This window comes from Anoplophora glabripennis, unplaced genomic scaffold, assembly GCF_000390285.2.
Source record: "Anoplophora glabripennis isolate ALB-LARVAE unplaced genomic scaffold, Agla_2.0 scaffold16, whole genome shotgun sequence".
In the NCBI taxonomy this organism is placed as follows: Eukaryota; Metazoa; Arthropoda; class Insecta; order Coleoptera; family Cerambycidae; genus Anoplophora; species Anoplophora glabripennis.
This window is the reverse complement of record NW_019416253.1, coordinates 2,175,239-2,191,869: the sequence shown is the minus strand read 5'-3', so window position 1 is coordinate 2,191,869 and position 16,631 is coordinate 2,175,239. Positions and strand designations below refer to the sequence as shown.

At 31.1% G+C, this 16,631-nt stretch overlaps 1 protein-coding gene across 3 annotated transcripts in view; it reads right to left on the bottom strand.

The window, feature by feature from the left end:
- Window positions 1-16,631, bottom strand: part of LOC108914228 (leucine-rich repeat-containing G-protein coupled receptor 4) — a 151,910-nt gene that overhangs the window by 35,803 nt on the left and 99,476 nt on the right. The window contains exons 1-2 of one of the 3 annotated variants that reach the window (XM_018719994.1): window positions 15,444-16,022; window positions 5,984-6,113 (exon numbers count right to left, since the gene is read on the bottom strand). In XM_018719994.1, the coding sequence (XP_018575510.1) occupies window positions 5,984-6,055 (72 nt within the window). In that variant the 5' untranslated portion in view covers window positions 6,056-6,113; window positions 15,444-16,022. Of the gene's footprint in view, window positions 1-5,983; window positions 6,114-15,443; window positions 16,023-16,631 lie in introns of those variants that run through there. The other 2 variants (XM_018720007.1, XM_018719999.1) reach the window with 2 other exon arrangements.

Genomic DNA, 16,631 nt, shown 5'->3' with positions numbered 1-16,631 from the left:
AGCCTCAAGCTGTTTAAAAATTAAAAATGCTGAATTCTTTTTTTTGTTTTTGGAAACCCCTTAGTTCGAAAATGACAGTCTTAGGAAGATATGTATGTTTATTTAATCAAATTACATAAATGCGTCCCTGGATTTTCTTCTTTTTTTATTTAGGAAACACCCAGTATAATAGTTTGCGGAACTGTGCAGCATATCTTGTGTTGGATACGGTGAATTTCGTTTAAAAGTTATAATGAAAACGTCGAAAGATTCGAAAGTAAGACGAATAGGTGCATTGGGGGAACAAGATTTATAGTAGATGTGCTACTTTTGGCTACTGCAATGCCTAAAATATTTTTTTACCTTTTCTAGAGACACGTGTTAAAGTGAAATTACTACTTTAGAAACAAAAATGATAACAGACTCGAGATAAAGATGTTAACGCATCTTTGGATTTATATCTTTGTATAAAGAAAAAGGTTAGTAAAAAATTTGTATTAGGTACTATTACCCCATGCAAGCATAAAATATTCTCACGAAACCCCTCGATTGTAAATATTTATTATTATTAAAATATGTGTAAATATATTTAAATTATAAATCTACATTTCATTTCAATTTTATTATGTTTACACGATTGACAAGCAACCGTAAATCCTACCAATATATGCCTTCTATATGAAAAAAACAAATGCTGTCATCTTAATAATATCCGATTCTGTCAGAATATCCAGATATATGCACATATTTATCCAGCACGGGGTTACGTGACAAGAACAGTATATGTTACAGCTGATATTCAAGTTACTGTGTCATAAAATATTATTTTTCAAGGTAAAATTTAAATAAGTCAATAGATATTGTGATTTACAGTGAGTGTATAAAAAAAGTTGAAAACTCATAATAGTTATTTTTGTATCTAGAATACCAAATGGTACTTTTGCGTTCAAGAATGGAAGTTATTTTGCCGAGTTTCGCGAACAATATTTTTTCGGAAACTGCAATAAAATAACACAATTGTATTATATACAACAATTTAATTTGTATTTGAAATCAATTGATTCGTGTTTGAATCAAGACGGTTTAGGAGCGGTGACTATCATAACGATTGCAACTTAATAAACAATAAAAATTAGTTGTTTGAAATAGTAGTAGTCAGAATTATTGTAATTTACCAGGGGAAGTACTGTATAAGTATAAAACTATGGTGACGTATAAAACCTTACCAAAACTGCAAAAATGAAGATACTTGAATTTTGCAAATTGCTTTTAGTTTCTGCATATTTACACTATGTGTGTACCAAATTTCAAGCGTCAGTAAAGCTTCGAACAAATTTGGCAAAGTTTCGAGTTTCAGATGCCGATGAATGTATAACACCTTATAGAACAAAAAGTTTTGCTCTCCTGATTTTCGGCTTTAGCGTCATTATTGTATATATATTGAACTATAGTTTTCGAAAGTTTTATCACTTTTTGTTTATAATTGACATTTTTACAGCAACTTTAAAAAATTGACGTTTTATACCGTTTATTCAATCTCACGGCTTTGTTATTGCAAATTTCGTAATCGGACCACCGCCATTTTATAGCTATTTTTATTACGAACAAAATCATGTCCTAAGCATTTTTTCGTACAAAGTCATCCCGCTGAGTTATTTAAAGAAAACTACTAAAAAAAAATTTCACCATTAAATTGTTAATAACTTTTTTCCTGATAAAATATTTTGTCAGTAAATTAGCCTGTTATTGTACTCATCATTTAAAGTAAGCCTGTGTAGTTATTTCCGGGTTATCAAGGTTTGACACAGGCCGAACCTCTACCAACTGGCTAAAAGCCATATTTCATGCGTTGTATGCACACAACATCTACCCTATTGTATCGTATAATATATTTTTGAATTCTCAATTTATGTATCTCCATATAACTTCATAATATATTTCAACAAATACCTCTGAAACAGCTACAATATACATATTTTAAATATGAATGTCATTACCGATAGTAACTAATGAACTAATGCCTGCAATTAGATTCTAATTTAAGAACATAATGTTTAATTTGTTTTCCATCGATTTGAAAATTTTCCATAGACTATCCTCAATTGTATTGCGTTTGATATTTATGCAATAATACTATACAAATTTTTGATATACTAAAAAGACGTCTACTCTACACACAAGACACAAATTTATTGAATTCATCACCAAGGTACATTCTAATAGGGGTAGAAGAAACAAGGACCAATTTTTATATGATTATGAGTTTTTCAAACAAAAAATATAACCGTATACCTTAGCATTAAACCCAGTAATTTCCTGTCTCGTTGAAGAGTTGATACAATGTATCCTGTCGTAAAAAACTTTTCTAACAAGCCCTCGCATTTTTATTTCGCAAAAATATTGCTACTTTACCTTCGCAAATGGGGAAAACAGGATAAATATACTGCCATGAGGATATATACTCTGTAAAAATATTATGACACCCCTGTTTTTTTTTTGTTCGTTAGAGTTGGTGTGTTATAAAAGGAAAACAACAAAAAATGTCCTCGACAAAATTTTTTGATTTACAGAGGTAGCAATTTTTTATATATTACGAGTTAAATCATACGAGACAAGGATGTTAACGTATACAGGTTGTTAACGAACTTATGTCACAAACTTGTACCGGAAGTTTAAGGTCATAGAAAAAAAGTTAATTAAAAATGTGTTTAACCTGTTTTACAACTGCTGAAATGCATGTACATTATATTTTATTGCGATAATATAAAATGTTAACTGTTTTATAGTGGGGACTGCCTAGCCGGTTGTCTTGGCCGGTGGATTTCGATCTGCCGAGGCAAGCATCACGGACGCAGGCTGGAATTTGGATGGGTGACCTAAGGCAGGCTCGGGGACGTGGCTGTGGCAGCCTACCAGAGACTTGGGTCGCCCAACATTTGCCGCATGCGTGTGGTCCCCAATAAATGGTAATGAAAACAGAGCAAAGAAAATCTATGTAACTCAAGACCATGCTGTCATACATAAACTGTACGAGACTTTGCCACCAAGTCACCCGTGTAGTAAATAGGATGATTTGAAGAAAAGTACTCGAGTAATGAAGGACAAGGGGCCTAATAAGGCCTAAGTGCCGCGGTGGAAAAACAATTCCACCACCCTCCGACATACATACATACATACATACATACATACATACATACATACATACATACATACATACATACATACATACATACATACATACATACATACATACATACATACATACATACATACATACATACATACATACATACATACATACATACATACATACATACATACAACTGTTTTATAGTGTAATAATATGGACCTAAAAATATCCATGTGAATCCGTATTCGTTCGTTATATGTCATGCTTGGAAACAATCGCCGAACAGCAATTACAAAACGATCGGCTGTTGCTGAACCGCCAGCCTATTATGCAGCGGTTGGGGTCCTGTCGGTGGAAAACACAATTTAGTTTTCGGGAGGATGTGCTGACACTGCTGACGCCTTTGTTATCTATCAAAAGGCCAATTACGGTACAAGCCGCCAATAATGTATCACGGATAAAATGTCAAGGCCGGGGTCCAGGAAGCTATTTGTCTTAACATATGCCTTGATTGAGACGCTCTAACGAGGTGCTAATGGTTTTGTTCTAGGGACAATGTGGTTTAACGTAAACAGTTAGGGATACGCTTTAATGATCGTAATAGGCCTCTGACAGGCAACTGGTTGAAAATATGTACGGGGTGTATTTAAATGAGGGTACACAAATGGTACCTTGATAATTTTCACACCAAAATGTGATAATTGAGAAGTACGAGTATATAGGTGCCTTAATACAAAATTGCTGCGTTTGTAGGTCTAGAGTGTTTGTTTTCGGAAAAAGTTCGTCGTAGATTAATGATTAATTTAAGTTATTAAGATTGTCAGAATTTCGACGCAACTGAATAATTTTGTAAATTTGACTCATTTGAATGCCAATTGTATTAGAAAGAAAAATATCTCTTCCATTTTGTTTCTCTCTTCCATAAAACGAATAATTTTCGAATAATTATATTTATTTTAGTCTTTACTACACAGTTGAATAAAAACAAACGAATTCTAACTATTCGTTTCACAAAAAAACATTTATGGGAACATTGGCAAATTGCTGCACCACTAGATTTTTCAAATTTTTGATGACTACATTGTATTTAAAATTATTTGTTATACATTTATTTATATTTTTATAATATTAAAGTTATTTTTTCTTTGAAATACCATTACGAGTCAAATGGATTTATCCAGTTATCAAAATACTCAGTAATATCAAAATTTTAAAGAGTTTTTTAAAAATTTAAACACCCTCCTTACAAATGAAGCGCTTTGGACTAAAATAGCGTAGAAAAAAAATGGTTTACATTATATTTAGCCTTCTAAAAATGTTACAAAGATATACTCAGAGTCGGTATTGTTTAAGGAACATATTTCCGAGAATTAGCAAGATTTCAGTTTTGACTATTATAAATATTCTCGAAAATTCTCAGATTAAAAAGAGAAAAAAATAGTTTTCGAGATACAGGATGTCAATGTGACATTTACTCAAATATGTTTGATATATATAACATACTTTTAAAATCTCCAGAATTCGATAACGCTAAGTATTTTGAAATTTGATTCATGAAATTGATTCAAACTCTGTCTCAAACTGTATAATAAGAAAGAGTTAGTTATAAGTCATTACTGATAAATTAAACGTATATATTTTAGTTTATATTCACTATTTCGCTAATGTCCACTTGTAGGAGAACAAAAATATTGAATAAATTTAAGTCAAAATTAACTTAATAAATTAATTATACAGATAACTTTTAACTGCTTATTTCATTGTAAATTGTCAAAGATAAGCGATATGACATCTTTGTATATATATATATTAATTTGCAAAACTATATTTTGATTTTTGTAGGAAAAACCAGTACTTATATCTAAAGCATCCCAGATGAAATATAATTCTCGCCATAACCACTTTCGCTTTCTTTTTATTAGATTTTCTTTATTTCGTTGACAATCTACAGAGGGATAATCTAATAAACAAATAGTGATGGCAATGGTAACTGCATTTCCTGATATTAAATGTTAACAAACAATGCACTACCTTAAGCTTTTTAAAGTTTATTAGTTTGATGTAACCATTACTATTTTGAAAATATAACGAAGTTGAGTAAGTAAAAACAAGTATTTTCGTATAATTCCCCAATAAATTGTATTTTTTTGTAAAACGGTCATTAAAACTTAATTCATTGATTAAGTGAACTAAAAATTTACTTTTATAATGTTACGTGTTAAAAACACTTTTAACATTAATGTTAAAAATAAAATGCTATAGACATATTCCTAGTCTACACTACTATACAGGGTCGGAAAGTCCCCATGGTTCAACGGATGATATTTACATATCGGAATACCGAAGTCGAAATTGTATAATTAGTGACATCTATTAAAGAAAAGGCAAACGACGAAAACAAAGATGACCACCGGTCGCTGAATTACAAGTGGAAGTGGATCTTATTTGTGGAAGGGCGAAACGGACGGTGACTATGAGACGCCTTCATTATAGCCACCCTTCTCTATCGCATGGATTTCTATGACTTACTTTATGGCTCTCACGTAACGGCCGATGAACCATGGGGACTTTCCGACCCTGTATAGTTATATGCATTCTTCTCAAGATAATAGAAAGCTGTATTGATACATTTAGAATGATTTGCTTTACTTGCAACTTTATACATCTACAACAGACGTTACAGCGTCCGTCTTTAAAACGCCCAGCCTTAAACATAATGAATGCTATTGAAAACAAGTGACTATACTCGTCTTCCTTCATGCTGAACAAACTGACTGCAATTTGTCAGGACCTCACATTCTTGATTCCCGTTCGAGTTCGCTTTGTTCAGCACTGAGGAAGATGACCTATTACAAGTACAAGTAGGGTGCTTACTTCGCATGTGGCCAGAGCGCACAGTCCAGCCAACACAGCCCAAGTCCATCTGACCATCCGCACTCTGGCCATGCTCTCTGCGACCTGCGCCCGTGGTGGCTATGCCATCACCACCGGCTTTTCATGCAATCTGAAACAAACGGACATGTTAATGATCGGTAATAATCAGGTTTATAGGTCTTTAATTCGCAATTTTAGTTAACTTGATATATTTCGGTACCACAAGTACGACAATAGCTAACAAGTCCAGGCTATATCGTAGCTTCCGCTAGGAACATGATTGTCATTAAATTTTTTTTTCATAATCTTACTAAAAATGTTACCCTTGAAACATATCCGCATGTTGCCAGACGTCACTAATAGTCAAAAATTGTTTAAACAATTTTTTTTAAACAAATTCGTAATTTTCGATTTTTTCGCTCGAAATAATTTTTTAGGCTTTTTAGGGTATCATGAACAAAAAAGTTCCTATGCAGCTTTTCTCTAAAATCTACCGTTTTCAAGATAATGATTTTTTGTTCGACAAAATCGAAAATTACGAATTTGTTTAAAAAAAAATTTTTGACCATTAGTAACGTCTGGCAACATGCGGATATGTTTCAAGGATCATTTTTTTAGTAAGATTATCAAAAAAATCAAATGAGAATCATGTTCCTATCGGGAGTGACGATAGGAACATGTTTATGTATATTTATAAAATATTCCATTACGGTAGATTAGCCAGCACAATTGTCTACAATTTAAAAAAATATGTATTTTCATCGTTTAGATCCTAAGCTACTTAACATTTTGCGCCCGTTGGCCATACTCGTACATTATTCAACATATCAACATGTGCTAACAGGCGCAAAATGTTAAGTAGCTTAGGATCTAAACGATAAAAATTATATTTTTTTTAATTGTAGGTAATTGTGCTGGTTAATCTACCATGATGGAATATTTTATAAATATACATATATATTTTTCCAAAAATTAAAAAAAACGGTGACATATAAAACCTTACCAAAGCTGCAAAAATGAAGATAATTGAATTTTGCAAATTCCTTTTCGTTTCTGCATATTTACACTATATGTGTACCAAATTTCAAGTGTCAGCAAAGCTTCGAACAAATTTGGCAGTTTCGAGTTTCAGAAGCCGATGAATGTATAACACCTTATAGAACAAAAAGTTTTGCTCTCCTGATTTTCGGCTTTAGCGTCATTATTGTATATATATATATTGAACTATAGTTTTCGAAAGTTTTATCACTTTTTCTTTATAATTGACATTTTTACAGCAACCTTAAGAAAATGACGTTTCATACCGTTTTTTCAATCTCACGGCTTTGTTATTGCAAATTTCGTATTCGGACCACCGCCATTTTGTAGCTATTTTTATTACGAACAAAATCATGTCCTAAGCATTTTTTCGTAGAAAGTCATCCGGCTGAGTTATTTAAAGAAAACTACAAAAAAAAATTTTTCACTATTAAATTGTTAATAACTTTTTTCCTGATAAAATACTTTGTCAGCAAATTAGCCTGTTATTGTACTCAGCATTTAAAGTAGGCCTGTGTAGTTATTTCCTAGTTATCAAGGTTTGACACAGGCCGAACCTCTACCAAGTGGACTATTTAAAACAGCGTTAACACATGAAAATGTTTGAAGTCGTTTTTCTCAGAAACGGTTCATTTTATTGTATCGCAACAAGAGATACTTTTTTAAATAATTTTTGTTACTCTTTAACATGGTGCTGTTCAAATTTATAAAGCGGCGAACACAAAAAAGTTGTGGGCCATAGACCGAAGATTAAGGTCAGGTTAGGCTGTTTGGCACTGGAGTATTTGCATCATATTTGGAACATAAATCTACAAGGGCACTAGTAATACATAGGAAAAACTTGGAAAAAATCAAATCACAAATAAAAAAGTTATCTAAGAAAAACTAAAAAAAATTTTTTTAACACCCTGTATCTCCGTTAATATTGAGTTTTCAAAAAATTGTTATAGGACTTTGTGGCCCTAACTTTTGTGGGGAATCACCTCCTGAAGTCTTGACGCATAATTTCCGGACACCCTGTATACAGGGTGTTTCAGTTCGAATGAATCAAACTTTAACCATAACTAGAACTCAATAAATAATTCAGAATTGCCTTATAAAGCAAGGGTCTAAATCTCACCGTTTTCATTGTACAGGCCCGTATTGGTTGGTTTTTAAAATCATATTATTTAGGAAATATTTGCTATGTTTATAACGAATTCATTCAAATTTGGTGTGGTGTTAAAATTTACATATGTGCACAATTTACTGTATAATTTACAAATTTTTGTAGGTCAATGGCGTAGGAATGCGTAGTAAAGCGGGATTCTTTTACCCCAACTTCTACGCCAATGACCTAATAATCAATTGGGATTCATTTTTAGATTCCGTGGACAATTTTACATTAAAACGGTATACTTGTTGAAAATCGGTATAGGGTATCGTTTTACCGAAAATCTCAGTTGAATAATAAGAAAATCTACAAACACTAACTAATATTTGTAAATTTTACAGTAAACTATGCACATGTCCACACCAAATACCACACCAAATTTGAATCAATTTGTTATAAGCATACCAAAGAGTAAATAATATGATTTTAAAAACGAACCAATACGGCCCTGTATAATGAAAACGGTGAGAATTAGACCCTTGCTTTATAAGGCATTTCTGAATTATTTATTGAGTTCTATTTGTGATTAAAGTTTGATTCACTCGAACTGAAACATCCTGTATGTTATTCATAGTGATCGGTAGATTGTTCTACGTGCTTTTAAGTATTTTCCGCGATTAGAAAATATTTGTTCTGTTCGGGGTTATTTCTCAAAAGTAATTTGTCTTAAATTATATAATTTTGTGATTATTAGCATAGATTTCGTGGGAGTTTTAAACTACGCTGATTATTTTTTTGTTTAAAGCACTAATTACTTTAAAATTAACATCATGGTATTAAATATAGTATAACAAATTTTGGTATTTCTAAAATATAACGCGTTGTCAAAATAAACCAGGATTTAAGACATTAATTAATTAAAAATTAACATTACGAATGAACGAGACATAATTAACAACCAGAAACAAAGATCTGGCTTTTCAGTGTTTCTAAAACAGAACACGTGTTCCTAAAATAAACACGGATATTAAAATACTAAAGAAATTACTTACAAAACAAGCAGATTATTTATTCAACCCTTGCTGGAGTGTTTGCCTTGGGACACGAAAGAGATAATGCCATTAAAGGGGATTCGACTCTAGTCACAGTACTAGGCTATAGAGGATAAACACTTGTTGAAGGAGAATAAAATGACAGTGTACAAAATAAATATTGTTGCGGCAGAGGGATTCTTTAATGGGTCGGAAAAAACAAATGGCATTGCACGTGTAGCTCAGAAAAATGTTTGTTGCACACGATAGTATTCAAATACGCCAGAACACATCTTTTTAATTTTGTTTTCTTTAATTTTATAGTAAACGTTTCTGAGAACCTGAACAAAATTACACTTAAATATTTTCAAAGCAAAGAAAATTCTGTAGAATAATAACAGTAAAAAGAATAATAACAATTATCAGAAATATCAGAAATATTAATATTATACAAGATGAATCACCAACATATTAAAAAAGTCTCGCGAATGTAGAATGTTTTCCTGATTGACACGTGCCAAATATTACATTCTACATTCCATTTTTTAAATAAATCTCCCTGTATACTTAACTTATCCCACTCTCTACTTGTCTTAAATTATTTTTGCTTTTCTAAGAATGAAAGTAACCAAAATTTATCAGTTATAAATTACGTCAAATGTCATAGGTCAAGGGTAAACACGGTTTTATTTTATTATTTGCATTATTTATCTTTCTTGTTAACTGGTTATAATTGAAGCGAAATTCAGTTTTGGCCAAACAAGTTATACTGTATGATTTTTATTAAATAAATACTTAAATATTTGTGAAATCAATAATTATCCTTAAGAATAAAATATACGTATTTTTAGGACCAGAAATAAAATAATTCCATAAAAGAACACAATCTCAATATAAAGCGCACATCAACACTTTGTGGATAATTATTTTTCTATTTAAGTACATATATTTTCCTCAAGATTAAATTGATTTAATATTTATGCTATGTAACTGTAGGCCAACCAACAGAGCGAAAAAAGAGGCTGTTTTTACACTTAATTAATTACAGCATGTATTTCCTTTTAATAGTATATGAAAGCCCAAGTGATTTCCCCAGCAAAGTCATGAACAATTTTTTTTAAACAATAAAAATTGCAAAAAATATTTTTTTTTGTTTTGTTTTTACAATATCTCGAAAAATAATGATGGAATCGTCTTACTTTCAATAGGATCTTTTTTCAAAAATTCATAACCGTCAAATTTAATGCAATTTTTTTTTAGTTTTTATTGTTTAAAAAATAAATTGTTCACAACTTTACTGGGGAAATCACTTGGGTTTTTATTTACTAGAAGTATTTTTCAAAAGGTAATACATGAAATTTGCTGTAATATTTAAGTGTGCCAAAAAATCTCTTTTGGTTGGCCTACTACGGTTTTGACATAAGTGGCATGGTTTTTAAAAGAGACAACTGGAAAAGAGCGTACAATTTAAAAATTTAGTAATGGCAATATTTTTGGAAAATAAAAAAAATTTTCAAATTATCAAACAAATTTCCCAAAATAATTAAAGGCAAATCGACGATATACATAGTATAACAGCTGTTTTATTTAATACACTTCCTATTGAATTAATTATAAAAACACAGGTCCTAACAATAAACCCTGTGGTACTCCCATTTCAACTGAGCAAGAATTAGAGCTGACTATTTTCAAAGAATCGGGAGCAAGAGAAAATTTTATAAAACTTATTAACCAATGTAGAAAGTAACAATTTTCAACTTTTAACAATTTATCAGTTTGAAAAGACAAATTTATTAGGTAAGTTAAAGGTTGAATTATACATTTTAAAACATGTTTCATTAAAAACATTGAAACTTCATCTTATTTCAAAGATCTTTTATATTTTATGTGATATAAGTTGTTTGAGTGGCCCATATTGTATGTAACTATATATCCACCTTCTGCAGAAACAGGCGTTGTTTAAATTTCCCTGTGATGCGGGATTCTAAATGAAAATTTAAAGCATTCACGAACTGACTTTCGCATACACTTTCAAAATGAATTTATATACACTTGGGCAAAGGATCAGATCGATTGGGTCTTATGCACCATTTGAATAGAACACTAGGCCTGAATCGACCCCGAAAAACAAATAAAGTATTTATTTTGGGCTTCTGCGGAATGTACGGACACTGTTATGAACGTATGGAACAAAATTGCTGGGCATAAGGGCCAATTTGGAAGGGTAAACTCCACGACTAATTGATCAGTTGTTTGATTTAGGTACGCCCATGTTCCTGGAAAGGTCATAGTGCAATTACTTGTTTGTAGTCTGTATATGTAGTCTAAAATACAATGTTTTGAAGAGGGAACGAACTGTTGATATTTCTGATGAGATATGCTCTGGAGGTGTATACCAATCTTCCTAATCGGTTTTTACTTAATTATTATTCATAGGTTCCTAAATTAACTACAGATCCACTTAATATATCAACGGGGGTATGTGGTTTTTGCATAATGGTGCCTTATATTGCACTTCCGATGCGAAGAACGTAATTTTTTTAAATGATACGTTTCCTTGTAGGTGGAATTTCTACCCGTGAAACCATATGAAATGTTTGGTGTACAAAACAGAAATTCAGATAATTGAAGAGTCTTGTGAACATTTGAACTCGTATCAGAAGTTACTCGCGAACAGAATTCTCTGTTCAGAGAAATGGGTACAATTTTGAATATTTATTACAATTTTAAAATTGCAATCGTATGTTGGAATATGGAAGCGAAAAAATTTCCAAAGATTATTCCATTTGAAGGTGATCATTTTTCATAAAAAATAATTGATATGAAAGTAATAAAATTTAATAGACGGATTCGACTGAAAGTCTTAACAAGAATTTTGAAGTTTGGCATATTCTAGAGACCGATATCTAATCAGCTAAGTCCAGTTCAAGGTCACCATATAAGTTTCCATCCAAAATTCTACAATTTTGTCTAGTTTTTGAGACAAAAATACGGTTAACCTCCAAATAATTCTGTAAAGACATACAAGAAAAATGAACTAATTTTATATCGCTGTCATAAAAAATAAGGCGTTTCATTTAATATTTGTAAGTTGACAAGATCAAATCCAATATTGGTTTCTTGATATACCTACTATAGTTCTAACTTTTTCATAGGATTCATTCCTAAAAAATTATAGGGAGGTTCGAATTTTTGTGGAACCGCTATTAAAATTAACCCCACTTTGAAACCTATGTACAAATTGTATTCAATTTTCAACAACTCAATCGAGAACTTAATGCTTCAGTATCTATAAGGTGCTTTGAAAACCGTTTTAAAGAATATTTAAAGTAACGCGGAACAAAATTACCTTCCTTTTGACTGCACGTAAAACTAAAGTAGCGGTTTTCGCGCCAGACAGTGAATAAAAAAAAATGTAATAGGGAAAATTACACGTTTCAAATTACGGGGCGGCGTGTTCAAAACCTCACCTCGCAAGGCATATTAGACGTTTATGTAAATTTTATGAAAAGATTTTCGTACATCCGTTCTTACATAAGCGTACCTATACCAACGTATACAAAATATAAAAATCCGTTTCGGGAAAACTAGGTCAGGGAAATAAGTTTACTCGTAATGTAGAATATGCAAATCCGAGTGGGAGTGCATACCGCGCTAAAGGAAACACATCCGAAGCCATATTCGCTGAGCTGGTCTGCACGATATGAATATGCATTTATTTATTTAATTAATTAAATTACTCACATGGGGATTTCATTAAAATAGCAGTGTTTCCGCAACAATGTCGAATATATTAGTCGCAAGAAAATATTAGTTCAACATGCCTTTCAAAAAGTTATGTAAGTTCAGGTGTACCACAACGCTCAAATTTGGACCCTTTTCTGTATCCGTTATTCATAAATGACCTTGAAATCGCCATTACTTCTCTAAAACTATTTTTCCGCTGATGATCTTAAAGTATATAGTAAGGTACCTTCACGAGAGGTGTGTCTGCTTCTAGAGTATGTCATAGTATCTCAAACAAATTAATCAATGTTGTACTTGAATTCGTTTCAAAGTTGTTGCTTCTGTACAACTAGGTACATCACAAATAAGTAACTTCAGATAAATCAGTTCTTTCATTTCAAATTTATAAGCCACTAGCTGAACCTTCTTATGCTTTGCAGCGCCATCTATTGAACATTGCTGTTTGGTTTTATTTTCGATCTCATGTACAGGGTGATTCACTATATTTTGACTCCTTCTTTTAACTTGTTTGTTTTAAGAGTTATAAAAAAATGTGAAATATAAAAGTTTATATTATTATTTAATTAAAATTACACAGAAGTAGAAAATTGAAATATTATAGGAATTAAAATAGAGCAAAGTTCTCCATCCTCTATTTTAATTCTAAATAATTTTCTACTTCTGTGTAACCTATTTTAATTAAATAATAATACAAACTGTCAATCAATAACAATGTTGTCAAGACCTTACTTACTTGTCATTGTCACGACCTACCATATAATGTCCACGAGTAATTAGACCTCTCACGACCTAATTAGTGAGATTTCGTTACATTACCTATACGCATTTTGGACCGTATCAATGTCCGATATATCAAAATATATTTTAACTAAATCTGTAAATCCTTACGTAATTGGAAAAAAGGCAGAAATGCTTGAAAGAGGTCTAACAATTACAAAATGTCTTAATAAAAAAACCTTTTCGTTTTTTATAATATTATCTCGCTTATTATTAGAGATGGACCCAACAAACCCTACATGACTATGCTCAACAGGGAACGTTCTATCCAAATATGTAAAAATATACAGGGTGTTCCATTTAACTTAACAAAGTTAACATCCGCGGCCATTTTGTTTGACTTCATTTGTTTTTCTATGATCATTTTCGAAAAATTCATAAAAACTCGTGCAACTTTTATATTTCACATTTTTTTATAACTCTTAAAACAAAAAAGTTAGAGGGTGGGTCAAAATATAGTGCATCACTCTGTACTTGTAAAATTATACTAAAATATCTATATGTGCATTTACCGTAACATACAATTTTCATCCTGAATTTACATACAAACGACACCATTCCCCATTTCATTTTAAATAAAAAGTAAAATACATTTCAATGAATTGCTACATTAAGGAAATTACATTTTCAATACCTTTTAATTAATTTGATGGTTACTCATGCAATTTATTATAACGCTACAAAATTCATCCTCATTTATATTATTGGGAATGAAACAATTCAAAGGTATGTATTGGTATATTGCGCATATAATTTTTGTAATTAAAATCGTAATTTAATTCAATTAACAACAGTTTTAACTCAACTACTTATTTTATACCAATCATAATATACTTAATATGATTATAACCATTCCCTCTACAAAAATCTATATGGAATGAGTGAATCGTGTAAATTTTAAATGCATGCATATTTTATAAACAACGATTTACTTTGTTGAACATGTAATTAGTACTTTTTTAATAAAGTCAGGAACAACAAAGTCAAATAAGAACTTGTTGAGAACATCTGGGTTCATTGTGACATTTATATGTAACATTTATCAATTGTAATGGGAGATCAACAATACAATGTTGCCAATGTTACACAGAACCGGTAAACTTTAATCAGTTATTTATATTATTTTCTAAAAAAGCCATACAGTCTGTGGGAAAGTCAGTACTTTCTCATTCGAAATATATGTTTCGTGTGTTCCAAATAAAATTTTAAATTAATTTATAATTGTGTTGCAACTAGAAATTGACTTGTTGTATACATATGGATGAGAAGGTTGTGACAACTTTAGCTTGACAGGTTGTTGATGAAATGTAATTTTAGTAAATAATAAGTAGCTGAATTTAGTAGTACTAGATTTAGCCAGTAGCATGGAAATAAATCTTATTTTAAATAATTTTCTTGACAAATGATCTGGCAAACTCTTCATTTATATTCTTCTTCTTGATACGTATGCATAAATGATTACCTTCCATGTGGACAGCGCTTCTCAAAATGTGGAAACACACGAACGAATGGATTAAAAAAAGTTTATATCTTCTTAAACAGTTGAAACTTTGAAAAATAAAGTCCACTGTAACTGCAAGATATGTAAATTTTTCTGTATAACGACAAATGAAAGCAGTTATGTGCATTGACAAGAATTTAGTATTTTTCTCTAAATTAAATGAAAACCCAATAATTTTCTTTTTAATCAGTAAACGATTTAACAAGCAAAAAATGTTTTAGTAAAAATTATTTGTAGCTCCGATAAAAACTGCAAAGAAAATTTTAAACTTACATTAATAAATACCGGCTTATAACAACGACGATGCAATCTGCTGCGTATTTTTTACAATCGTACTCACAATAAAACTGTCCGGATAAGTACAGCGTCTTTGAAACGAGTCGGAAATTCCAAGTCACAATAAAAAAGTAATTAAAACTTCCGCACAAAGTTCGCTAACAAACAAAAACATCAGAGACACAAAGGTTAAGATAACAACTGCACTGTACACAAAAAATATTAGTTTATAGGATTGTTTTTGCTACACTAGATTTTTACGCGATACGGGACGAGTCGCATTCGAAACACGTGCGATTTTTAGAAATGCTGCAAGTCAGTTTTTGTCGAAGATATGGCTAACCTTGACGAAAGGCTTATTCGAATAATCTGAACATCACTCAGGCATGGTTATCGTATAATAGAGTGCTTCCTGCCTATATTGTAGAATAAAAGTCTGCCAGCCATTCTGTTGATTGTATCATGTTTAGTCTTCAATAGGAAAAGTGATGTTGTGCGAGATCTCAACAAGAGTGAATGACGAAATTTATTTTACTATGCAGAATACACAAACCTCGAATATTTGTTTATACTCGTAGTACAGTGGCTGAGGTTGGAATAGGCGCTGCATCCTAGTTGGTTTAGATGCGCCTTGTTTGTTATTACATAATTAATCTAATCGCCATAATTGTGTAAATAATATTTTAACATTAACCTACAACAAGTAAGAGTAATGGATAGCAAGGATTACCTTTTAATCTTATGACGTGTACAATAATTAATTGTTGCAGTCAAATACTGAGAAATTCTATTTAATTTGTTGTTAATTATCAATCTTAAACCTAAACAAAATTTATATCACAAATGCTAGAGAATTTGACGGTACAATCAAATACAACAAGAAATTATACGTAAATGTCAAAACTTTACACTTGATTAAATTGTTTCATTACAATATGTCTCAATTTTTTCCACCTTTTGACCACCATTAAACAGTCATTGTTAGAGTCAATTTTTATTGAACAACTTGAAGTCAACAGTATAAAATAGATGCTCACATTCCATTATTTTTTCGATTTTTTTTAAGCTGTGTTTGAAGGCTAACACACACTAATTTGTTAATAATTTGCAGTAAAATCACCATGAACTATTTACTTGATTGACAACATTGTACGGCATTAAAAAAGTTGCAATAATTCTTATTAT